The sequence below is a fragment of the Crinia signifera genome, chromosome 6 (genome assembly GCF_055691185.1).
Source record: "Crinia signifera chromosome 6, ASM5569118v1, whole genome shotgun sequence".
NCBI lineage: Eukaryota > Metazoa > Chordata > Amphibia > Anura > Myobatrachidae > Crinia > Crinia signifera.
In genome coordinates, this window is record NC_139222.1 from 253,946,026 (window position 1) to 253,972,604 (window position 26,579).

A 26,579-nucleotide genomic window follows, 5' to 3' on the forward strand; every position below is an offset into this window, starting at 1 on the left:
CGCCCCTACACACGGATTGCTTAGGAAATTACCCAAAATCGCTACATGTTTAGGCCCCATTAGACACAGAATTTCAGATGTAAGTATTGCCCGCGGACCCGTAATCGAGATGCAGCGAATAGTAAGTAGATTTGAACAGGGTGCAGATATGGGTACAGGGCGGGTATCACTAACAACCAGTGGTGTCACTTATGTTTCATACACAGTTTTAGTGGGGTTATTGCTCACATACACTAATTATGGGTGCCACGAACAAAGTGAGTTAGTCTAAAGATGGGTATAGTCGCGGACCCCAAGATCACTCATGCTGCTAACTATCAACTGAATAACCATACATTAGTTGTTAATTATGGTAGCTCAGGTGACTGCACATCCCAAGTGGGGGTTACTGTGCAGGATATATTGAAGACGGTGCTGCTGTAGGTGCTATTCAGCAGCACTGATCCTCTCCTGCTGTCCGCAGCCTCTGACAGGAAGGAAGTAGGTGGACCCTGCAGATCAGTGTCCGCCTACATATCGGTCAGTTGGGGGGAACTTTAATCTACACCTGAACTGCTATTTGGAGAAAATAAAACCTGTTCTATCTTCCCAACTAGTTAGAGCAGCTGCTTGGGAGTAAACGGCTTATTGGAACAATAACAATATCGTTCAGTTGGATGGTCGGAGGAAAGTTGGTCTGATGGATGCTCCACTTTAGTCACATTAGTTGGGCTCCATGAGGGATTGAACCCTACCCCTCCCTTGCAACAGCCTAACCATAACGCTCCAGACCTCTGCCCAGCAGCCTGACCTTAACTTTCCTTGCTAGTGCCTAACCGGCGTACCCGGCCTCCTAATTCTGAACTGATCTCTACACCCCCTCCCCAATCCGTGGCTGTACGCTAGCCTGTGCGAATACTCACCAACCGGGATTCCAGCTGTCGGTATTCCGCTGTCAGCATACTGATCCTTTCTAGGCTCCATTTCCTGTCTTCTGCCCGCCGTGATGCTGGCCACATCTCGCTTAGCGATTGCTACTTTATTATATTACAATCTAAGGATGTATTTATTACTGTGATTTCAGACCCTTCTTCTTAAATAATGTTATAACAAAGAAAGAGAGCGCACTGTGTTGATCAATTGTAAATTTTTACTGAACAATTAGAAATACATTTAATATAATATAAAAAAATTTATATGTAAAATTAAAATATAATTAAACAGACAATATATTTAAAATATATGCATGAAGCACTATGAATTCATTAAAAAACCTTCCGACTGTGATCTGCCAGATTTGTTACTTTATGCCTTGAGTTGAAACAGTTCTCATGGAATCAATAAAGTTCCTTTTAATGAATTGAACTGGAATAGTGTCGATAGCTATCGGTGGGGGAATGCTCCTTATTTGTAGTGAAAAAGGGTAAAAGTTATATTACCAGGTATCTCCTGCAGGTAGGTGAGATGGTAGAATGAGATCCCGATGGACTCCCGCTACTACCGGTGTTGCTCCGATGGTGAGGGAGCCGGTACCGGGAGCAGGTGCCTAAGGTGGAACTCAGCGGGTCTGCTAACAACCGACACGGCCCCGATGGAAAGGGAGCCAGCGACGGGAGCTGACAGGCTGAAGACTGAGTCAGCGTCCGGACGGTCAGATGTAGAAAACGTCTCTGCGCACCTGTGCAGGGAATAAGCCGACGCGGCCCCGATGTGCAGGGAGCCAGCGCCGGGAGCTGACACGGTTGGAGAGGAGGATACGTCCGGACGGTCAGATGTAATGAGCGTCTTGATACACCTGTGCAGGGGACACCGGAGAGGAGAGCCTTAAGCTTGTTGGTGGGAGCAGTCCAGCAATATGTAGCACAAAAGGAGGTCAATTCAGGCAATCTGGAAAAGGATCACGATCGGAATTTAAGCAGAGTCTTGACGCGTTTCTCCGTCCTTCTATTGCTGACGGTTTCATCAGAAGATGGTCTGTAGGTGATCAACCCAGGTATAAAAAGGTGGCCCATCCAATCATTGGAGGGCAGCAATCTCATGCACCTGTAAGTTGTTTTGACGAATCACAAGTCGGAAACCTTATTGCTTCATAGCAAGCTGTGAGTTTGTAATTTATACACAATAAATACTTAAACTAAAAAAGTTCTTTATGCATGTGAGAAACATATATAATAAACATAAATAATCAGATAAAAAACTATCTTTCAAATGGCATCATCAAACGTTTTTCGTTTCTACATTTATTCTAAAGGAGAGAGAGAGGGTATGGATTTATTTAAATATGCATGGTTGGAGTCTGCAGCTGTCATAGCACTGCAGGGTGCACACTCGACTATGAGCGGCATAGCTCAATCGAGGAGGGTTCTAATCCCGCTTTGGGACCAGAGTCAAACAATAATTTTAATTCAATTTATTTTCTTACTTTTAAAAGAAAAAGGACCTTGTATAAGATGAGCGGGCCACCTCAAAATGTTTTATTAGATGGCTTGTTTATACATTATAGTGGAAATTATGGAGATAAGTCATTATCAAGTAGCTCTATATCATATCTAAATTAGCATATGCAATACAATTGTGGACATCAGAAATAAATAAATAAATAAATAAATAATAGCGGTCACAATAATAAAAAAATGATAAATAAAAAAATGATAAATAAAAAAAAATATATATATATATATATATATATATATAATAACCAATAACAAAAAATAATAGTAATAAATAAATTTGAGAAGAAAAATTGTCGATGCCTGCTAGCATATAAATATATATCTCATCATTTTTATATATACCTTTGTACCTTTATATTTTTGCATTTTTATATATCTTTATCTCTTTTCTTCATAATAACACGATTGGTATTTAATTATAGAAGAAAATACAACCAGAGAGAAATACAGCAAAAAAGAAAGAAAAAAGAGAGAGAGAGGCGAAACCCATATCATCGACCTGAGGTCACCAATATAGCAATCTTATGGAAAACATACATTATCTATCATATAACATTAATTCCTATTCTTGTTTTCACATATTTATATACATGTTTTTAGTGATTATTGTTTAGTGATAAAACAATTTTTTAGTTCCTGAGTTTTTGATTTATTAACGGAAAATTAACACAAAAAGGGGGGGGGGAGAGAGAGAAGAGGAAGAGCAGGGACAAAAATTTAGTAGTGTATCGATTTAAGATACTATTCAAAGAAGAGGGTGGAAAAGAACAGAACTTTTTATTTAAATATTATTTAGTTCTATATTGTCATTGAGACCCATTGGAAATAGGGTCCCCAATGAGAATATCCAATATGCCTCGCGGGCACAGAGACGTTCATAACGGTCGCCTCCCCTGGATGTTTCTTCTATATGTTCAATGCCCTGTATTTTCAGTACTCGATGGTCACCATTATGTTTATTTCTTACATGTTTTGATAAGGAATGTTTTAAAAAACCTTTCAACACATTTCTTCTATGTTCGAGGAATCTAGTGTTCATTGTGCGAATAGTGCGTCCCACATATTGTGATCCACAGATACATGTTATTAAATAGATCACATAGTTCGTTTGGCAATCAATGTGACTTTTAATGATAAAAGAGGAGCCTGAATTTGTTGATTGAAAGGAGGTATTGGGTTCTTTTATATGTTCGCATGTCATACATCTCTTTTTCTTGCATTTTTTTTCACTACAAATAAGGAGCATTCCCCCACCGATAGCTATCGACACTATTCCAGTTCAATTCATTAAAAGGAACTTTATTGATTCCATGAGAACTGTTTCAACTCAAGGCATAAAGTAACAAATCTGGCAGATCACAGTCGGAAGGTTTTTTAATGAATTCATAGTGCTTCATGCATATATTTTAAATATATTGTCTGTTTATTCATTTATATTTTAATTTTACATATAAATTTTTTTATATTATATTAAATGTATTTCTAATTGTTCAGTAAAAATTTACAATTGATCAACACAGTGCGCTCTCTTTCTTTGTTATAATTTTTGTTCTCGCTAAGAAGGACTTTGTCCTTTTACTGGGAGCAGCATTTATTTTAAGCTGTGCATCAATTATTATTTGAACATATATTATTAATTAATTTTTGCGCCCGATTTGCCCTTTGGGCAATTTTTTCTTTATTCTTCTTAAATAATGTGATGGTTCCCTAGTAGAAGCGCCGTTCTCAGCTTTTAAGCGTAATCATGTTTACTACGTACATCTGTCGTTTTGAGGAGTTTTCTGTGTTTATGGCTGTTATATATAGCTGGAACCAAATGCACTGGTTTTCGTATTGTTACATGTTTCCTGCTGAGAAATGTGTATTAAGTTGCTCTCTTCCTAGTGTCTGTACTCTTTCTTTTAGAAAGAAAACATGAACTCCAAGAACAAGCTCGGTGTACGATCTGTCATCCCGAAATCAGACAATGAATTGGAAAAACTCAAGAAAGAAAATGCAGTCTTGAAAAAGAAAATGGAGGAATCATCCAAATCAAAAATGCCCGAGGCGGAAAGGAACAGATTGCTGGCGGTAATATAAGCTGTGATATGCGACGGCGCTCCCTGTTAGTCATAGTAAATGCCAGAAATGTTTTTTTTTCAGTTTCGGGAACGTTATCGGTACAATTGTCAACCTAATTATTTCTTCCAGCACTTAAGCTTTGTAGCACACATATTGACCTCATAGTGTTGGCACATATTTCTTGTCGACATGATGAATATCAATGACACGTCTGTAACCCATATGGTCTGGAGCTGCTTGTGGTCTGATTTGGATGTGGTTGGAGAAAGTACCTCTGTTCTGTACTTTGCTCATACACTGGACCCTGCTGTGTGGATGGACGCGCTATGACTGCAGACTGTCACTGATTGAGCGTATCATCTGGTTTGGCGAAGTTCTGGTGCCAGGATCTCCATTGCAATTTTAAAATTTCCCGGACTCTTTGTAGGAAATGCATTGGCTGGCTTGCCATTGGGTGACAGAGCGGCCAGTGGTGTTGCAGGGGGTTCCGGTGCAAAGTCCTGGAATGCGGCATGAATCACTAATGCAAGTGGTAGTCATCTATATCAGACACCTCCTGCTGCATTAACATAACTGCATCACCGCTGCTTCCATGTAAGCAGCAGTGATTACACCTCCAACCACATCTACATCTGGCACAGGGTACAGTCCTGAGTAGGGAAAAATCTTCTTATAGGAAACTAAGAAACGAGCTCAACATAAAGTGAGTAGGAGACACAGTATTATGGTATAGGAAGGAGGGGTATTTACTAGTGTTCACGATATGCTTTTTCAGGGTAAAATGTGCCCTGCCCTCTTTAGTGGAATAGATTTCACGTGTAACCCCTGCCCACCCCGCATCCTAACAGGAACACTATATACTGTATCAACAATCTAAATTGTGAAATTTGGGTGTTGCTTCAGCCAGGACCACTGATCATCAGCTTTTGGAATGAAGAGTGGAGCCTACAGAACCATTCTAAACCATGGCCATTTGGTGCAAAGAATGATTATTAAATATCTAACTTCATTACAATTACCCTTTTTTTTTTTTTTTGTAAAGTCTGATCAACCTTCCATATCAAAAGATCATATTGCTATAAGGATTTATTTGTTATGCGTTACTGATATAGTGCAGCAAATTCTGTTGCACTTTACAATTGGAAGCAGTAATAAACAACTAGGTAATAACAGTCATAGAGGTAAGAGGGCCCTGCCTGCAAGCTTGCACGTTCTAGGAAATAGGCATTGCTACACAAGGATATGTGCTTTCTATTGCATAATGGCCCACCAGATTGCAAAGGTACTTGGTGGGATGTATGATAGTCACACAGCAATGTTGGCCTCGGGACGTAAATGAAGTGAAAATATGTGAGGATGTGTTTGGGCTGTACAGTGGGGAAGTTATTGGATCAGATGGTCTATCAAGGTTATGTGGGCGGTTCCAGAATTCGATCAGCGTCCTGAAGAGGGGAGTTTTCAGGTGAGACTAGAGCAGAGACTTATTGCGTGTGGGAGGCATTCCACAGAATGGGTGCAGCCAGAAGGAAAGCCTGCAGTCGTGTTATGAAGCGAATAAGTGTGGATGAGAGATGTAGATCTTGGGAATCAAACGTCTGTTTGAGAGGCAGGTGTAGAGATGTATGTTGGTGTATTTTAATGGTTGTACGTGTGATTTAAAAGTAGTTTTCTCTATCATTCTTATGGGATACAGGGAAGTCGTTCTTAACAATGGGGAATAGAGCATATCCGAAGGAGACAGGCACATTTAAAACTTTATACTGGGTGTACTGGCTCCTCCCCTCCCTCTAGCCAGTTTGAGAACTGTGCCACAGGAGAAGCACGCATCAGGAAGAGCTCCAGAGAGTTTTATCTGTTTAATTTCTTTATTATTTTGGGGCTGCTGTTTTGGACTTAACAGCAGTCCTGCATCGTGGGAGACTAGGGGAAGGGTTCAGCTGCTGGCCACTTCAAGGTACCGAGCTGTCCCTGCCACAGGACCACCGTCCTGAGTGGGTGTTGTTACCACGGGCATTGTGCTGCAGCGCGCACACCCCTGGCATGCCGCACACCCCTAGTCCAGTCTGTGAAGACGTCAGTGGTGAGTATTACCCCGGGGTCCCCCGCCGTGGGGTCCCCGGGTTACTGTGCGGCAAGATGGCGGCGGCGGTATCGGCGGTGCCCTGCACAGGGACCGCGCAACCCCCTGCCTACACTGGGACAGGGTACTGCCTCCTGTATTGTCCAGGGCAGTTACCAAAGAGGTTTGGACATTCCCCAATGTCAGTCTCAGTATAAAACGCAGCTAAGCTCCGGCGCCATTACGCTGGGCGGAGCTTACCCAGAGTGGGACCAAGCTCTGTGAGGGCGCCAAAACCTGCTTCCTGCTTCTTCCCTGGCTGCTGGAAACGCCATTATACTGCTCCAGACACTCCTCAGCGGTGTGGAACAGAGGGAATCTGCTTGCAGAGACAGCTTCAGGTTTTCAGCGCTTGTGTACTTGTACACTTGCCTGCATACACTGTAAAGTACTGTTAACATTACTGTACTGTTTACCAGCTCTTAAAATCGGAGAGCTAAGGTTGTTTGGTGTATTGGTCCCCTCCATTATCCTCTGTACACCACCCCACTAGCTTGTTAAGCTACACAAAATCATATAGTAACTACACATAGTAATTATCTGGATAAATCACACTGCATATCCACTGTGTGTGCGCTGTGTGTGAGGGGAGACTGTTTGTTTGTCACAATGGTGAGGAAACTTACATGTTTGGTGTGCAGTGATAAGTTTGTGCCAGCATCTTCATCACAGGTTACTTGTGGGCCATGTATGTCCCCACAAAGCAGTGGGGTCCCCCCACAACTTACTGGGCAGCAGAGTAGCACACAGGACAGCTCACAAGAGCCTGCCTGGGCAGCAGGGATGAAAGCCATGCTTAAAACTGTAACTACACAGTTAACTGCTACAGCAGCACAGACCCAGAGGGTGCAGAGGGAGCTTGCTATCCTTTCTGCCAGAGTTGATATAATCACTCCTACCCCTGGGGATACTCGTAAGAGAAGTGCCCCCTCTCAAACCCCTGATGATGGGGCTGATGATGATGATGTGGGAGATGCAGACGCAGGTGATGAGGAGCCTGATGCTTCACAGTCACTGCTGCGGGGCACAGAGCCATTAATTATGGCAATCAGGGAGGTGTTGGACCTTCCCTTAGCTGAATCCTCTGAAGGGGATGCTTTCTTTGCTACTCAGAAAAAGCAACAGGTGGTTTTCCCTGAGCAGTCTGACCTGGAAAGTACTTTCAAGTCAGCATGGAAAAACCCAGAAATGAGGTTTAAAGTGGCTAAGAAATTTAGAGCCACGTTCCCTTTTGATTCTTCTGTGTCTCGCTTAGCAAAAAAAGATGGTGCTTCCAGTACCAGGGTCGTCTTTACTGAAAGACGCCACGGACAGAAAGGTTGAAAACACCCTTAAGTCCATTTTTACTGCTAGTGGCGCGTTGCAGCGTCCTGTCTTAGCAAGTTGTTATATGGCTAAGTCTATATACACGTGGGCCTCCCAGATCCAGGAAGGTCTTCTGGGTGACATGACTGTAGTGCAGGTGTCTGAAAAATTGCACCATATTCAGGACACAGCTAAAGTTCTGTGTGAAGCGCAGAAGGAGTTAGGAGCGATTAACGACCGTAACTCAGCTATGGCGGTGTCAGGGCGCAGATCCCTCTGGCTGCGGCAGTGGGTAGCTGACGCTGACTCCAAACGGAGTGTAGAAAACCTCCCCTTCACAGGCGGCAGGTTGTTTGGGAGTGATTTAGATGAGTTAATCTCTAAAGCCACGGCAGGGAAGTCCACATTCCTGCCATCAACCCCCACAGGCGCCCAAGCGTCCTTTTCAGTCTCACTCCCAGCAGTCCTTTCGGACAAGTAAATTCCGCCCTAAAGCCAGGGGTGGTTCAAATGCTGCCAGAGGCTCCCGGGGTAAATTCAGGAAGCCTTCTGCTTCGGCCACCTCAGAGCGGCCATCCGGGGCAGCTGCAGGTAAACCCGCAGCATGACGGTGGGGCTCCACCAATAGCTCCAGCAGAGGTGGGAGCCAGACTGGCGTTCTTCGGCCATGTTTGGGAAGCCTCGTGCCTCAATGCTTGGGTACAGGCTCTTATTACGCACGGCTACAAGCTGGAGTTTGCAGTACAGCCACCTCAGAGGTTCCCCAGAGGACAAAGTGGTGTAAGCAGCAAGCAATCCAAAAGCTGGTACAGGCCAGGGTGATAACCCCGGTCCCTCCCCTAGAGAGAGGGGGCAGGGTTATTACTCAAATTTATTTGTAGTCCCAAAACCGGACGGGTCAGTGCGCCCGATTCTGAATTTAAAATCCCTGAATCCCTTCTTGACGGTAACCAAGTTCAAGATGGAGTCCTTGTGGGCCGTGATAGCGGCACTGGAGGAGGGGGAGTTCTTGGCGTCCTTGGACGTGAAGGACCCCTACCTTCACATTCCAATATGGGCCCCTCATCAGAAATACCTGAGGTTTGCGCTACTGAACGATCACTATCAGTTCTGCGCACTGCCGTTCGGCCTGTCCTCAGCCCCGCGCATATTCACCAAGGGGATGGCGGAGATGATGGTGGTTTTAAGGAAACAAGGTATTTGTGTGATACCATACTTGGACGACCTGCTGGTAAAGGCGCGGTCGCCAGAGGAATTGCAGGCAGCCTTACAAGTTACCATACAGACCCTGTCGGGTCATGGTTGGCTCCTGAACTTAGCAAAGTCATCTCTGATCCCTTCACAGAGACTACAGTTCCTGGGGATGGTGCTGGACATGGCTCTCATGAGAGTGTCCCTGCCACAGGACAAAATTGTAGACATTCAACAGCTGGTCACAGACTTGTTGAAACCCCCCCAGGTGACGGTGCACCAGTGCATTATCCTGTTAGGAAAGATGGTAGCCTCCTTCGAGGCTCTCCAATTTGGGAGGTTTCACAGCAGGACTTTCCAGCTCGACATCCTGAGCAAGTGGTCCGGTTCACACCGCCAGATGCATTGGCGGATTGTGTTGTCATCTCGGACCAGACTGTCACTACAGTGGTGGCTCCACACGCCCAACCTACAAGCAGGGCGGCGGATTGGCATCCAGGATTGGGTCTTAGTCACCACGGATGCGAGCCTCCTGGGTTGGGGTGCAGTGACCATGGGTCAGTCCTTTCAGGGCAAATGGACCCTATGGGAAACACGCCTCCACATCAACAACTTGGAGTTACGTGCTGTGTATTATGCACTTCTGAAGGCGGCCCCTCTCCTCAGCGGACAGGCGGTCCGCAACCAATCAGACAATGCCACTACTGTGGCGTTTCTTAACAGGCAGGGCGGGACCAAAAGCAGACCCTGCATGCGGGAAGCAACAAAGATCCTGTCCTGGGCAGAGAGTCACTGTCAGGCTCTTTCTGCCATATTCATACCCGGGGTGGACAACTGGGAAGAAGACTTCCTCAGTCGCCACGAGCTCCATCCCGGGGAATGGAGTCTACACCACCAGGTATTCAGTTCTCTGGTGGCTCGGTGGGGCACCCCACTAATAGACTTGATGGCATCAAGACACAATTGGAAAGTATCCAGGTACTTCTCCAGGGCAAGAGACCCTCAGGCAGAAGGAGTGGACGCCCTCTCCATACCGTGGACGTTCAACAGCCTGGTGTATGTCTTCCCACCGATTCCCCTAGTGGCTCGGGTGCTAAGGAAGATAAGAAGAGATGGAGCCGAGGTGATTCTTGTGGCTCCGGACTGGCCACGAAGAGCGTGGTACCCAGAGCTTCTAAGTCTGCAAAGGGACTCGTGGCGCCTACCTCTGCAAAGAGACCTGCTCATGCAAGGCCTTGGAACAGCTGCGTTTGACGGCCTGGAAGTTGAGCGGCAGATCCTGACACAGAAAGGATTTCACACTTCAGTCATCAGAACTATGACAAGTGCAAGAAAACCGGTAACGGCTGCACATTACCACCATATCTGGAAAAGATATGTGGGTTGGTGTGAGCAGGAAAAGTTTACTCCTTCGGAGTTTAAACTTGAAAGGTTTCTTAGATTTCTTCAATCAGGTCTGGACCTGGGCCTACGTTTAGGCTCCTTAAAGGTGCAGGTATCTGCACTATCTGTCTTTTTTCAAAAGAAGCTGGCTAATATACCTGAGGAGCAGACATTTCTGCAAGGAGTATTGCATATACAGCCTCCTTTTGTGGCCCCTACTCCACCCTGGGACTTGGATGTCGTTCTGACGTTCCTAAAATCCTCCTGGTTTGAGCCATTGGAGGAAATTGATTCGAAATATCTAACATGGAAGACGGTGGTCTTACTAGCTCTAGCTTCGGCTAGGAGGCTCTTTGAGCTAGGGGCATTAACTTGCAAGAGCCCATATTTGATCTTCTATGAAGACAGGGCAGAATTGCGCACTAATCCGCGGTTTCTGCCTAAAGTGGAGTCTGCGTTCCATGTGAACCAGCCAATTGTGGTTCCTGCTAGTGGGCCTCATTCTGAGGTGCCAACATCTTTGGATGTGGTAAGGATTCTCCGTGTCTACATCAGGAGAACAGCGAGAATTCGCAAGACTAATGGACTTTTTGTCCTTTACGATGCCCATAAGATCGGGCGTCCTGCTTCTAAGCAGTCTATTGCACGATGGATCTGTGCAACCATTAAACAGGCTTATGTGGTAGCAAAGCTTCCTATGCCTGCTGGGGTGAAAGCCCACTCAACTCGTTCAGTGGGGACTTCCTGGGCGGCAGCCCGAGGAGTATCGGCCTTACAATTGTGTAGAGCTGCCACATGGTCAGGCCAACACACCTTTGTCAAGTTTTACAAATTTGACGCTCTGGCCACTGAAGATACTCAGTTTGGGCAAGCGGTGCTGCGGCAATAAGTTCCGCACAATCCCGCCCGTTCTGATGTCTTTGGTATATCCCCATCGTTAAGAACGACTTCCCTGTATCCCATAAGATTGATAGAGAAAATAGGATTTTAATACCTACCGGTAAATCCTTTTCTCGAAGTTCTTATGGGATACAGGACGCCCGCCTCTGTGCGGAGGTTTGCCTTACTTACTTTGTGAGATGTGGACCAATACTGGGTCCTTCTGTTGCCCTTTTTGTTCCTTGCGGACATAATGGTGTAGGTTACCAAGGTGACTTACTGTTACATAGTGTACCTTAGCGGTTCACAAGTGTAGATTGTCACTGAGGTGATAATTCTTATAAATTGTTCCAGTTGGAACACAGTTCAAAAAAGTTGTCATGTTTGACATGTTTTTAGGCCCTTAGACTTCCCAGGTTCTGTGGTCGCTAATGTGGTCTATGTACGTTGAATGTATGTTGGGTGTGCTGGATGAATCTCACCACGGTAAATATTACACATATTCCTCTCATATTGTTCTTCTCCTTCGGCACAGTTCCCTTAACTGGCTAAATGGAGGGGAGCAGAGGGGAGGAGCCAGTACACCCAGTATAAAGTTTTAAATGTGCCTGTCTCCTTCGGATATGCTCTTTTCCCCATCGTTAAGAACGACTTCCCTGTATCCCATAACAACTTTGAGAAAAGGATTTACCGGTAGGTATTAAAATAATATTTTTTTTTTTTTTAAGATGCTTACTTAACATGATTTTGAGACAGATTGAATGTAGGGAACGAAGAACAGTTCAGAGTCAAGGAATGACGCCTATCGTGTGACTGCACATAGAAGCAGACTGCGCCAAACGCCCTATAGAAGTTGTAGTGGGATATTCAGAGTATTGTAATACTGACTCTTCCCCTTATATAAGAGTGCCTGCTGCACAATGGAGGATGTATGGAGGTGCGTTTATTCACCTAATGGGAGCAAAAGCTGACCGCGCATAACAATGGGCGGTATTCAATGTGAATACCGGCGACGTGCAGCGAATCCTGCTTAGGATTCGCTGCACATTCGCCACTGCTCGCTGCGTTCCGGAGCCAGGGGTTCAACGAGTCAGGGGCTCGCTGCCCCTGACTGGCGAATTTGAGCTCCTGCGGCGGACGCCGCAGGGAGCCTAAGGACGGTGGCAGGCAGGGAGATGGAAGCCTCTCTGCCTGCCCTAGAGCGTATGTGGGGGGGAGGTGGGCTCCCCGGGTGCCAGGCAGCAAAGGCTGCCCCCCGGGGGTGCCAGCAGGGGACCGGGTATATTTACTACACCCGATCATGCTTATGTAATGATCGGGTGAAGTGAATATATGAATATCTAATGAGCGGCTCGGCTCCGGCCCCCTGCTGGCTGGTCTGTGTAAAACAAAAAAAATATATATATATTTTTTTTAAATTAAATATATATTCATGTGCTTACAGCACATGAATAAAAATAGCATGCCCCTTCTCAGAATAAAATTCCAGATTTTTGGACACCAATTGTAAAAAAACAAAACACTTTATTTTAAAAGTTCTCCTTCCACTTCACCATAAAAAGATAGCGATTGCTACTCGGTGAATCATGGCGAAAAAAAACTTGAAATGTATTCGCCATCTGGTCATTGAATAGGGTGATTCACCGTTTTAGTCAGAAATTCGCCTTACAGCACAAAATCGCCATAAAAACCTGGCGAATCAGCCTCATTGAATACCGCCCTTTGTCACAAAGAAGATAACCAAACTAAAGCTCAATGTGGAGAACCGAAGGAGAGTCTCCAAAGTCTGGTGAGCTTCAAATGAAATAAAGTGCTGCCAACAGGCAGGGATTCTAGAAAGGAGGAGCTTTGGATGACTGTTTACATTTAAACTGCCAGCACGGCCATAACCTAATGTGTACCCAGTGTCCCCGAATAGGCAAATACAAATTGTTTCTCCTGTAATGATCCTAATGGATTGTTTCTTTTATGCAGACCATTCTTGACTTGGAGACACAGAAGGTGAGAAATAGCCAGGATCTGACCAGACAAGGCGAAGTTATACAGAATTGTACAGATGCGCTAAATGCTAAAAATAATTCCCAGGCTCTAGCCGTAGACAAGTCAGCCAGAAAACTGGAGGAAATGTCCAAAGATATTCGGGAACAGCTGCCAGATGTTCTAGGTCACAAAGTTGACTCTACGACCAGAATACAACCCAATGTCCAGGTAGTGCCAGCTGCTGCCCCTGGGACCACTACTCTTCTGTCATTACTTTCAGTACATTGATGGGTGCAGGTAGTCATCCTGTGCTGAATAAGCAGCACTCGTGATCCTTGTACCCAGCCAGTGTCTGGCAAAATGCAGAAATAGAGATTATTTGAAGATGTTAATCTCTGTGTCATTCTTGATCTGTGTAAACCTCAAACTAAGTTGTATTGGCCCTTTTCATTTGATTTCGGCGTATTGGGCCGATAAATCATCCGAAAAGTGTTGGTCGTGTGTTTGACATCCAATCCGATGTGCGCAGTGGAGCCGGAGATTGGATGGGCTGCACTATGGAGTTGTCAGATTGGGTGGCCTAAGGCATGCTTGGCTGGGATTGCATATGATACATTGTATGCAAAATGATCGTATATAGTAAGTTTTATTTATATAGCGCACTTTCTCCAACAGGACTCAAGGCGCTTTGCAGACATTAAAAATAACAATGCACATACTATAATACAAAGGGTTATCAGTACAAGGAACAAATAACAATGGCAGTACGGATATACATCACAGGTACAGAAATGCACAAGACGCATTCTAATAAGGGACACGGACATGGGGAACATATTTACCGAGCTGTGCAGTAGAATAGAATCAACTTTATTGGCCATGTATGCTTGCGCACACTAGGAATTTTTCGTGGATTACAGTGCATTATATGGTGTATCGTATGCAGTCCTGCCTCCTGGGAAGCTACCCGGCAGTTCAAGGAAGATCTTATGTGAATTCTCCCCTCCACGCGGAAGGAGATCTTCAGCACCTTCTCCCCAGCTCAGTATCCATTCCATACAATGCTCATTTATGCTTTATAGTAAAGAAAGGCAAGTAATTGCATTGTACCGGTCCAATTCTACCAATTATATGATACAAATCGCGTTAAATACATAGTAATATTTATTCAAGCAAGCCAAATATATAAACAAAGCAGTTTATTATGAAAAAAATCTAAACAAAAACATTATACACTTATGGGAACTATGAACTAACTTCTATTGGAGGACTCCCACTAATTTGAAATAATATAAGGTCTCTAATTACCTGAGTGATATTTATCGAAGACGTCATTTTAATATTCTGGGACTCGTGTCCATCTTATGTATGCATAATAAATGCATCATAAGTGAATAATTATGTATATTTTATGTAAAATTTTGTATATTTGGCTTGCCCTAGTAATATTAATGATAGACTATTAATTAGCACTCTTGTATCATTCAATTGGTCCTTGGTAATTACTTATTTATTCAGCAGGTGGAGTGTTACAGGTTGCTGAGCCCAGGAATATATCTTTGTCTCCATGTGTATAAAAATAAACTATAAATGGACATAGCAGTGTTCAGAGTAATTAGTAGCTGAACGTATGGACACTAAAGATGTCTTATTAACCTAAAAAGAATGCAGCTAAAACATGCGGTTGGTCACAAGGGGCTGAAAGATGGTGCGGTAACCTGCTATGTCCTGCCCACTGTATTGGGGTGTTCTAGCTCAGATAGTGGTAGTAAGTGGCACTCCAAAGGGTAAAATCTTAAGGTTTTGTACACTCAGGGATGTAACAAACAATATCACTCACTTTTGCCTTTTGAGATATGGTTTGTGATATCATCCAGTGTATACGCTCAATATCGGACCATCAACCATGGTCTGTACATGCAGCCCATCTTTTACTATATCTACTGTAGGTACGGAGCGGGGACAGGATGACATCACTGAGCGATAATGTTCAGTGTGTATCCACTATATCGTTTGCCCGGTATTTCAAGGGAAACCACTGCTGACATCACTGACGGCCCCGGGACATATCCGATAGTTTGTTCCCACCTTTAGGTTCCACAGTGTGTAGAGCAAAGTGGTCATTACAGACTGTATTTTAATCACATGATCTCATGCGGTAGAACGCGAGGACTTTGGGGGTATTCCGGTTCATTCTCTTGGATGCAAATTCGCAGCCTTGCAAGTGACCAGGATCCCGGCTTGCGATTGATGGTACCCCGGCCCACTATTCGCACGGTGCATACGCTCACGCTGGATGCGAATGGATGTTTTACATAAACATCCATTCGCATACCACTTGGAGCCACTGGTACGCGCATATGTAAGGTTGCTCTGAGCGGATCCGGTGATGTCAGCTGCCCGCCCCCTCGCATGTTTGTCACTGCTCCATCGGCAACGCCCAGCTTCCTCATGGGAACGCCCAAGAAATGCTGGGTCTTCAGATATGCTGATGGGCTAGCCCACCCCCTGCGCCCTCCGTTTGCAAGCATGGGTGTTTGGTCGCCATGGACACACACACACCAAGCACATGCGCAGAAATGCGCAATGCAAAATCGGGCCCGTGCGGACATACGCAGGCCTGCAAACGGACCAGAATAAGTTCCTTTGTGTATTGTGGTCATATGGGGACAAAATTAGAGCCGACACCATTCGCCCCATGTATTGAGCTGACATTCTCATGGGGCTTGTAGAATCTCTGTGCTAAAAATGTACTTTAAAAAAAAAAACATTTTAATAATGCTAACAAGAATGCTGTCCATTGTGCATGTCCTTTCTGTTTTCAAGAGGGTTAGTCTACACCAGCGGTTCTCAAACTGTGGGTCCCGACCTTCTCAGCATGGGGTAACGACTCCATGTTGCTGACCATCAGGCTGATGACTTTCATAATCTCAGTCAGTGATTCAAAGAATCTGAAATATCTATTGGATTGTCTGTTATTTTAGACTCCTCCCATCATTGTGTGCCTCCACAATTCTGCCATGTATGTGCTGTCTGCTGACTACACATGTGATGTGATTGGTGGTGGTATATTAGACTCCTCCCATCACTCTGTGCCTCCACAATGCTGCCATGTATGTGCTGTCTGCTGAGTACACATGTGATGTGATGTGATGACCTTCTGCAGTAACTTGCTGGGGTCCTGTCATTTTTTTTGTCTGTTGGGGTCCCAGAGTAAAATAGAGGACATCTGTTTACACCACAAACCAATAATTATAGATTTACTCCAGACAAAAGGTTTTTAAGATATTCTGCTTTGTCCAAGTAATTCTTACATAGAAAAATAAAAGCTTTCAGAAATCTGTTTGAGGTGTTGACCAGGAACATACATGTTGATGAATCTGGCAATTGGGCAAATGTCCTGTTTTATACTGTCCCATTGGTAGGAAATGGCTTATTCCACTAGATGGCAGTATTTCCCTATGTGAGATTCAAGAGCAAACTGCGTGAGGCGATTTCTAACTTACAGGTAACCGTACCTCTGGTGTCCACTCATGCAACAGTAACAAATCAAGCACATGTGATCTTTTCTATCGGATTAGATTTTTATTGATAGTAGAGTTTATATAGTCTTATCTAAATGGACATTTTAGTGGAATAAGATCCATATCCGGGCACATATAATGAACGATGGTAGAATGTCTGTTTTTTTGTCTGAAGTTTTTGTGAGAAAATACTCCATCTTTAAATACAAACAATGGAACTTAGTCAAATGCAAATTGGTGAAGTCATGAAACAAAATCTATATATATAATATTGAGTTGTGAGTCCTGATTAATTTGTGTTTATTTTATTTTTAAAGAATCCTCCGAAACAAGCTGCCAGTAACGCCTATATCCTGGAGGCTCAGTTGAAAGATGTGAGTATTTCAGTGAATGAATTACAAGTCCCATTATGGGGGGAGGGTATTGAATCCCAGCCTAATTGTTTTTGACGATGCTGGATAAAAAAATCAGGTGAAAATTCGGCACAGGGATTAAATAGGGCGAGTCGAACTCGCCCTAAAAACGGCTGAAAAGTGCAGATTTTTCGCCTGGCAAAAAAATTTGGCCGCCGGGATAGAAGAATACCGCCTAGGTCTACATGTTACAAGGCCATATATAGCATACCACTATTTATTATAGGTTGAATTGTTAAACCTATTAGAACAGTGGTTTGCAAACACTTGTACTGTAGCTCTTTATCTGCTGTCTGGAATCTCATTGCATGTGTGGTTAGTTAGCAGGTTGGTGTGTGGTCCAGGGGACATCCCCCTCCTCTGGCCGCTACTGGTATTGGATGTACGAATAGATGGAGGAGGGTGGATGTGAAGGGAGCAGTTCCAGGGGACGAGGAATGAATGACCGGGGAAGCTGGGGGAGAAATACATTACTACCAAAATGTGATTGTACCTGACACGAGACAACACACACAATGACCTTGTGCCCTGTCTTTGTGTAATGCCCTGTTTTCCTTATCGTTGTGTGAGCTATGTTTTCATTATGACTTTAGGCACCTGTACTACTGTACTTGGTCATTTACAAGAGCCATCTGGCTGGTATCATTTGTGCCCTAGTTTAATGATGTGTACAGATTTTATCAGCACTGTTTGCTTTTATTGCCCTATTATGGCCTATTCTCCCAGTTACCATTAGTCAGCGGCCTACGTATGTCCATCCTCTGCTGGGAATTCTGGGTAAACAAAGCCCAAGCGTAAATGTCAGTAATACATTGTTATTGGTGAGCATGTGACCTGAGCTGCAGGGGCTGCCATTGGTTTGTTTTTTTATACACAACCCAACATACAACCTATAACCCTACTACGCTGCCTGCTCCGTTTTCCCTTTGGTGACGAGCGGTTGTCCATAACAACCGAGCACTGCCATTACCCACCGGCATCATTGTGTGTTTGGCATTTGCTGATCTTTATTAAATAAGCTACTACATCCCCTTACAAAACTCTCACATATAGGGGGTTATTCAGATTCAACCGGTCCCAAGCGGATTCGCACCGGGGACTGATGGTTTGCGACTGCGCATGAGCATAGGTTTTTATGCGTGTGTGCGACTGCCCACAGCGCCCGCACACAGAAGTCCGGGCATGGAGCAACGGTGGTGCAAGGGGTGGGCAGCTGATGTCAGCTGACCGCCCTGTCCTCGCAGAGGGCCCCCGCAGGTCTGAGACACCATAGAGGTGTCTCAGATCTGCGAGCGCTGAAGAAATCATTCGATGTTACCGACCATCGAATGATTCTCCCCGCTATCCAGGGCTGCGAATGGATGATTATGCAAATCATTCGCATGCCTGCGGGCGTTCGTGGGGTGGGAGGGAAATTTGCAGCCTTGTCAGCCAACCAGAATAAGGGCTATAATGTATGCAGTGCACCCTTGGTGTAAATCTCCATCACTAATCCTGTTTATCTCCTGTCCCCTCCTGATGTGCAGGCTCTGGAGAAGAACCAGCAATGGTTGGTGTATGATCAGCAACGTGAGGCTTATGTGCAGGGATTAATGGCTCGCATCTTTGAGCTGGAGAAGCAAGTTACAAATGCAAAACAAGCCGAGGAAAAAGCAAAAGACAGTAACTCTGATGGTATGCTCTATAGTCTTCTGTACAATAGAATTCATATGTACTGAATTTAATTAAAGGTGCTCACACAGATTTTAATGGAAGCAAAGTCTGGTTGCCATGGCAACAAGAAAAGAGACATTGACAACCATAGGGGCGGGGCTATCATTGGTGCTGTGGAGTGCAGTCACCCACTTACATGTAGAGATTGGTGAGGAACCGCAACACTCTATAGAACCACCCTCCCCATTTCCTGTCTGCAGGTATTGCCTGTTCCAGAGCTCGAACTGTGGGGGAGGAGGCACTGTGGAGAACCGCAAATCAATAAATGGCTCTGGGGGCCACCTAGTCCGTGGCCCATCAAGTAAATCAGAGGCTGCGTTAATTTGTACTGTTGCATGCATCTTCCACATAGATGTTTATTAACAGCATTGAAGTCCATCATTCCTATTGTGGCAGAATGTTACATTGTCTCTGTGCGTTCAGTGTGGATTGGACCGAAAGCCTGATACAAGGGGTCATGTGAGCACAGGTTCCGTCTATGTCCAGCCACGATCAGACCGCAATATGGTCAATTGCTGGTCCTTCTAGATCAGTGGTTCCCAACCTTTTTTCTCTCCCGTACCCCTTGATTAGGCTTTTCATTGATAAGTACCCCCTCCTTTCATTTTTAAATATGGACAGTACTTAGTGGTATCCTTATGCATGTCCTTATAAGGAGGAGCGGAGGAGTAGTATACAGAAAGGAATCATGCCCTTCTGTGTCTAGACACTGGTTGTGTATTATCTCCAGGATTCCCGCTAACACCGGTAGGATTAATGCCGCTGCTTCCTCCGTCTTTGTCAGTGCTGGGCAGATGACTGCTGATGTCTGAGGGCAGCATGGGAAGCTCCCAGTGGATTGCTGGTCAGACATATGACACAACATGGTTTGTCTCCATGGCAATGGGTCTTCTTCAGCCATCAAAAGACCTTTTCATCGTCCGCCATTACCAATATTATTTTCAAGTACCCCCAACTGGTCTGCAGAGTACCCCAGGTTGGGAACCACTGTTCTAGATAAAATCACAAAACATAACTGGAGTCTTTGTGGACTGCATGAAACGCGTTCAATGTTTCCATTGCTTAGAAGGTTTAATGCCCATACAAATACCAGGTGTTTTTCACACTGTGTACGTGGTCTAAAGCCATAGATAAATGTATTTAACAGGAATACTGCATATCAAATACCTCTGTCGTTTATTTTAGACTTGCCAATGAAAGATGAACTCACACTATTAACCCTGCCATACAAACCACAAATATATATATTTTTAATAATCGTTTATTAAATCTAATGCATAAATGCATGTAAAGCCGTACATAATAAATAAAAAATGAGAAAACACAGATCGTAAGAATTGCAGACAATAGGCATAAAAGTTGACATTTAAAAGGCAAGAAGATCGGCTCAAAACATGAATTAGTTAAAAGAAGGTCTCTGGGGTGTAGTCTCCGAACACTGATATGATGTCTGTCTATAGCTAGAAAGGAGGGCGTCCGTTGGCTACAATTTCTAAATCTTACCATGATGATGTACGAAAGCCGGTTCTCGTGCGTCTCTTTATAGGATGATTCCGAGTATGTAAGGTAACCAAGTGTCTGCAACAGTTGCAATTACATTTTCTTTGCTCGTTACCGCTTCTGTCCAGTCCGTTTGAAACAGATATCGAACTCTAGGTAGTAATATGATCGTAATCAGTGTCTTAGCAACCCATTTAGAGAGAATGGTCTTTTTAGAGCCTGCGGCCAACTTATTAAACAAAAATCTTGCTCCTTTAGGTATAGACTTACCACTGTCCCTGTTATAAATATTCCAAAAGACCAATATTTTGTTATCTGAAATTTAAGTTGGAGTACAGCAGCGGTTCTCAAACTGTGGGTCCTGACCTTCTCAGTATGGGGACGTGACTCCATGTTGCTGACCATCAGGCTGATGACTTTTCTAAGTTTACTCAGTGATTCAAGGAGTCTGAGAAATCTTTTGAATTGCCTGTTACTTTACATATTTTTGTGCCTCTACAATGCAGCCATGCATGTGCTGTCTGCTGACCGCACGTGATGTGAATCTGACGACCTTCTGCAGTAACTTGCTGGGGTCCCATAATTATTTTTATTGTCTGATGGGGTCCCAGAGCAAAATAGTTTGAGGACCCCTGGAGTGCAGTATCAATATAAATCTGTACATCACACAACTGTGTGACTATTGGCCAATCACAATGCATCATCTCAGCATTCGGAGAACAACACTTAAGACAATTTTGCATCCGTGGAACATCCTGTTAGAAACCGTATCTTAGGTGTGCAATCCGCTCTATGAAGAATCTTTTCGGTGCGTCTCAGTATATGTGATCGCCACCAATTGTTTATTCATCTGCACATAGGAAGAGAGAATCTTTTTCATGGTAAGATTAAGAAAATCTATTTGCCATTTTAACACCCAATTTATTCCTATTGCACAATCGTTCATTTCAGCTAAAGAAGAAGAGAGACAAAAATATTACGATCGGCTTCTACTCGCAGCCAAGAAAGATCTTGAAGGAGAACGGCAGATGACAGGCCAGCTAAATTCTGAGCTTTCGGCCATCAGATCGAAATACGAGGATAAGAAAATGGAGGTTGTAGATTTGTCCACAGCCCTGAAATCCCTGCGGGAATCAGAGCGGCAGAGGCGAGAGGATGATCGGAAGCTTTATAAGGAAAAACTGCAAAAAGTAAAGACTGAACTCGATATTTATCGAGAGAAGTTGGAAGAGGAAAAGAAGAAAAACGCAGAACTTTTCAATCAGGTACAAACCCCTCAGTTCTATATGACAGGACAAAACCGCTATCTCAAATGATTGCTAACTAAGTTCCCACACAAATACTATTGTCTGTATTCATAGTAGTGGTCATTCTACCACCCGCTATCTTTGAGAACCCATGCAGTTCCTGTTCCCTGCCTGGGGTGTCGCTGTCTGCTGTGGTGTTTCTAGCACAGGTCTGGCTTACATATCAGTGCTAATATACAGACTACACTGTGCTAGAAGCACTACAGCAGACAGCGACACCCCAGGTAGGGAAGAGGAAATGTATGGGTTTTCAAAGATAGCGGGTGCTAGAATGAACACTATCCATAGTAGCATCCACAGAGGAAAGACTGTTTTCTAAAATACTGTATTCAGCCAATGTTTCTAAAGATTTGAGTGAAAATCCCAAACATGCAAGAGTGCCATGGCTGCTTTTTTTGAAAAATTCCTAGTAGCCCGTAGGCAAGACAGTTGTTGATGCCCCTCTGCTCACATTCTCTACCAGCACCCCATTCGCTCTCTCCAGGGGCGCCCAGATGGGGGTGGAGGCCGAACACTAAATATTTGGGTCTAAGCTTGTAAGAGGTGGCCGACTGGATCATCTGCTAAGGTAGACGTACCACTGTGGTTGCTTGTGCCCCCTGCACAGCCCCAAAGAGGAAGGGAAGTTGGAGGAGGGCAGTGTGCCTCTTACAGGGCTGGTGCCCAGAAGCAGCTTCCTGCCATTGTCTCCTGTGTTAACGCTTCTGTAGCCACCAGTATAATTTACCATTTTACTGATACATTGTGGTAGAAAAATGACCATGGGCTACAGTGTTTCACACCTAAGTACGTATGAGTCTAATCATGGTGTGTACACACGGTCAATTTGGCTTGCTATTCGATCCAGATGCGATCTGATCGCATGGCAAGCCACCTGACATGCATGTGATATACCGTATTTTCCGGCGTATAAGACGACTTTTTACCCCAGAAAAAAATGCCTCCAAGTGGGGGGTCGTCTTATACGCCGGGTGCACGGCGTGACATACTGGTATTATTATTTTCCGGGTGCGTCATACAATTATTACAGGGTAGCTCTCCCACCCCCCTCTTATGCATACGGTACCTTGAAAAATAGTATCCAGGTATGCCAGCGCTGCTCCTTCCGTTCTGCCTAACCGCCGGTCACGTTGAGCATTGAAGTCGGCGGCAGGCTCGGGTGTTTTCGGCGCGGCTCGGGAGGACTTGTGTGCCTGAGCGCTCCCGAGTCCCCCCGAGCCGCGCCGAAAATACCCGAGCCTGCCGCCGACTTCAATGCTCAACGTGATCGGCGGTTAGGCAGAACTGAAGGAGCAGCGCTGGCATACCTGGATACTCTTATTTCAAGGTACCGTGTGCATAAGAAGGGGGGTGGGGGGCTGAGGAGAGCTACCCTACAATATATTTTATGCCTGGGGGGGGGGAGGACAGCGGCATGAGGGGGTCTTAAAACTTTATGTGGTGGGTTTTGCTGGGGCAGGACAAACCTGCCCTGATAGGTTTGTCCTGCCCCAGCAAAACCCACCACTCAAGGGGTTAATATATGGTACGGTACTATAATACTGGTCCCTGCTCCCTGTCTGCCCTCCCTGACTCCATGTCAATAGCAGCAGTCTGTGGAAGGTGTGCGGAAGAGGGGGTAGTCTTTTACAGCGAGTATATAACAAACTCTGTATTTTGAGTGGAAATGTTGGGGGGGTCGTCTTATACGCCGAGTCGTCTTATACGCCGGCATATACGGTAGTGCAGATTTGCACTATATAGTCAATGCTGCACTGTGTATCTGGGTTTCGATTTGTGCTGCTACGGGAGAGCGCATCTGAATTGCAAGGTTAAAACCTGTGCAATCTGCATGTGATTTTGACTATATAGTCAAGATCTCATGCTGATTGTACCCGTGTGGACACACCATAATGTTTAAGCTCATGTGTCAGTTTAGTTTGAAAGCATAGAAGTTTGTGCTCTCCTGAGATATTATTGGTCAGCAGTCACAAATGTTTATATTTTTAGAGCAACATTTAAAACCAAACAATGTCTTCCAAATATTACAACACACAAACTAATGCTGTGTACACACCGGTACAATCAGCATGAGCTTTTTACTGTATACCCAAAACCGCATCAGGATCGCATGCAGATTGCACAGGTTTTTAACCTTGCGATCAGGGTGCAGCACTAATCCCGTGGCAGCACTAATCGAAACCCAGATAGACAGGGCTGCAATGACTATATAGGTCAGATCCGCACTATTTCGTCCAAATCGCATGCATGTCGGGTGGCTTGCCGTGCGATTCGTTCCAGATGCTATCAGGATCGAATAGCAAGCCTAATCAACCGTGTGTATACACCATAACACCTCATCATTTGGGGATTTGAAGCCTGTGTAGGTTCAGCTTATCTGACTAGACTGACAGCTTTTTCTTTTATTCTAGGTGGAGTTGATTCAGAAATCCATCTTGAGGCAGAATGAGGATCAAAATAGGGTGGCTGCATTGGAAGAGCAGGTACAGTGTTAAAATGGTTTCACATCCCCTGTAGACATGAGGAAGGTTTATCAAATTCTACAGAGAGATAAAGTGCCAACCAATCAGCTTGCAAAAGGACACAAGCTGATTGGTTGTAATGATCAACTTCTCTACTTTATCTCTGACTAATTTGATCAATCTACCTCCTTCATTTCTTTCATTTTGTTGCCAAGTTTAATTTAAAAATATTCTACAGAATTGGATCCCAGTATTGTCTTTTGGCCTTTTTAAAGTATTTTGGAGGCCAAGGGACTTAAATATATTGGTATTATAAATGCAACATTTTTTTTAAATTTTTTTATTTACATTTTATACATTTATTTCTCTTTTATTATTTTTTAATTGGCGGTATGAGTGGCAAGGAATGTGCTGCGGGCGTGAAGCTGAAGTTCTAGGTTAGAAGTAGGTATGCTGTGGGTAAGAGGAAGGGCAGGAATTGACTTAATAGAGCATGTTATAGAGTACAGAGGCATCACCCTCAGACATGGATCTTTGGAGTGTAGCAAAAGTTGGGTGTTGGGTGCAGGGCAGTGTTCCCGCTAAGTTGTGCTCGCGTGCACACAACTCGACTGGCATGCGCACAAAGCAGCAGTGGCCCCTTTTTGTAGTTGTGGACTCAATTAATGTGTGTTTCACCCATTAACTACATTGTGTGCTGTGTTTTGAATGTTTAATATAATTTTGAAGTAAAGTTAACACAGATGCTGAACGTCATTTTCCAGTTATATATAAGTGATGCACAAAAATTTAAATTTCCTTCCAAAGTTGCACAGCCAAAATCTTTTGCCGCACACAGCCTTCGTAAAATTAGTAGGAACATTGGTGCAGGGTGTGGCTGGAATTTTGGGTCAATTGAATTCAGTAAAGCATTGTGGCGGGGCACTTATGTCGGACAATGCACATTCTCATGGCTCGACTCACTGTTTAGGTCATGATTACCGGTAGTCACCAACATAGTAGCACTATGAATAGTGCCAGGAACGAGCTATTAAATTCAATGCGCAATGATCAATCCCTTTGTGTCAAATAGGTGTAAATTTTATCGTTGATGCAGATGACAAAGAGCTAAGGGAGAAAAGAGTGGGGGGGGGGGGGGGGGGGGGCTTCAAAAGTGGAGGCCACACTCTTTTTATTTTAGATCGCACACACTTTTCCATTTTAGATGCCAGGAGACAATATTTGGTGGCTGGAACTCAAGCATGTGGTAGCACGGAATCGGGACATCTGTCAGAATGAACTTAGGTCTACAGTCATTAGGTCGACCCCACTAGGTCGACTGGCAGGAAGGTCGACCTGACTTAAGGTCGACATGGGCCAAGGTCGACATGACTTAAGGTCGAATTTGCATAAAGGTCGACATGAGGAAGGTCGACTGGTCATAAGGTCGACATGGGTTTTTCACTGTTTTTTTATCCGAATGTCGACACAGTCGACATGGACACAGTTGGCAATGAGAATCGGACCCTCGCATCGCTCGCTTCGCTCGCAATGCTTCGGGCACGGTGCCTCGCTGCGTTCGGCACACTATTTTATTCTCCCACCACGCCCTAGTGGATGGTAGGGCATGAAATACCGCCTGTCGGCACATGTCGGCTCAAAAAACAGTGAAAAACCCATGTCGACCTTATGACCAGTCGACCTTCCTCATGTCGACCTTTATGCAAATTCGACCTTAAGTCATGTCGACCTTGGCCCATGTCGACCTTAAGTCAGGTCGACCTTCCTGCCAGTCGACCTAGTGAAGTCGACCTAATGACTGTAGACCTAAGTTCATGCTAATAGATGACCGCTTCCCGGTAGCACTGGGTGCACAATATTTTTTGGGAACGTTCTAGAACATTGGAGCCATTTTTGTTATTTTGTTTTTACCCCTTCACAGAGCAACAGTTTAGCTTTGAAAATGCTGCATTACCTTCCTGCCTGATGTATTGTATCAGTACATCAACTTGTTCCCATGTGACTCCACCTCTGTGATTTGGCATTTCTCGTAAGGGAGCGTATCATATTTAAAGATCTTTAGTTTTCAAATACTGTTTTTTAGTAGTTTCATCTTCCTTTTATCAGATCCAAAGGTGCACATCCGACTTGGAAAATGAGAAGATTGACCGGCATAGCGTGCAACATCAGCTGTATAAAGTGCTGAAAGAGCTGCGCAAGACCCGAGAACAGATCACAAAGCTGGAGCCAGTGGTGAGCACAGAGTTCTTACCAGAGACCGTTACACCCGGAGAACTCAGTAGCAGATTTATTAAGCTCTGTGACGTGATA

At 44.5% G+C, this 26,579-nt stretch overlaps 1 protein-coding gene across 6 annotated transcripts in view; it reads left to right on the forward strand.

Annotated features, from left to right (window-relative positions):
• The window catches only part of CEP55 (centrosomal protein 55), a 51,776-nt gene that overhangs the window by 21,528 nt on the left and 3,669 nt on the right, over positions 1-26,579 (forward strand). For 3 of the 6 annotated variants that reach the window (XM_083149359.1, XM_083149358.1, XM_083149360.1), the window contains exons 2-8: positions 4,338-4,502; positions 13,345-13,578; positions 17,192-17,248; positions 18,814-18,961; positions 21,452-21,765; positions 24,219-24,290; positions 26,376-26,501. In XM_083149359.1, the coding sequence (XP_083005485.1) occupies positions 4,347-4,502; positions 13,345-13,578; positions 17,192-17,248; positions 18,814-18,961; positions 21,452-21,765; positions 24,219-24,290; positions 26,376-26,501 (1,107 nt within the window). In that variant the 5' untranslated portion in view covers positions 4,338-4,346. The remainder of the gene's footprint in view (positions 1-4,337; positions 4,503-13,344; positions 13,579-17,191; positions 17,249-18,813; positions 18,962-21,451; positions 21,766-24,218; positions 24,291-26,375; positions 26,502-26,579) is intronic. The other 3 variants (XM_083149361.1, XM_083149362.1, XM_083149364.1) reach the window with 3 other exon arrangements.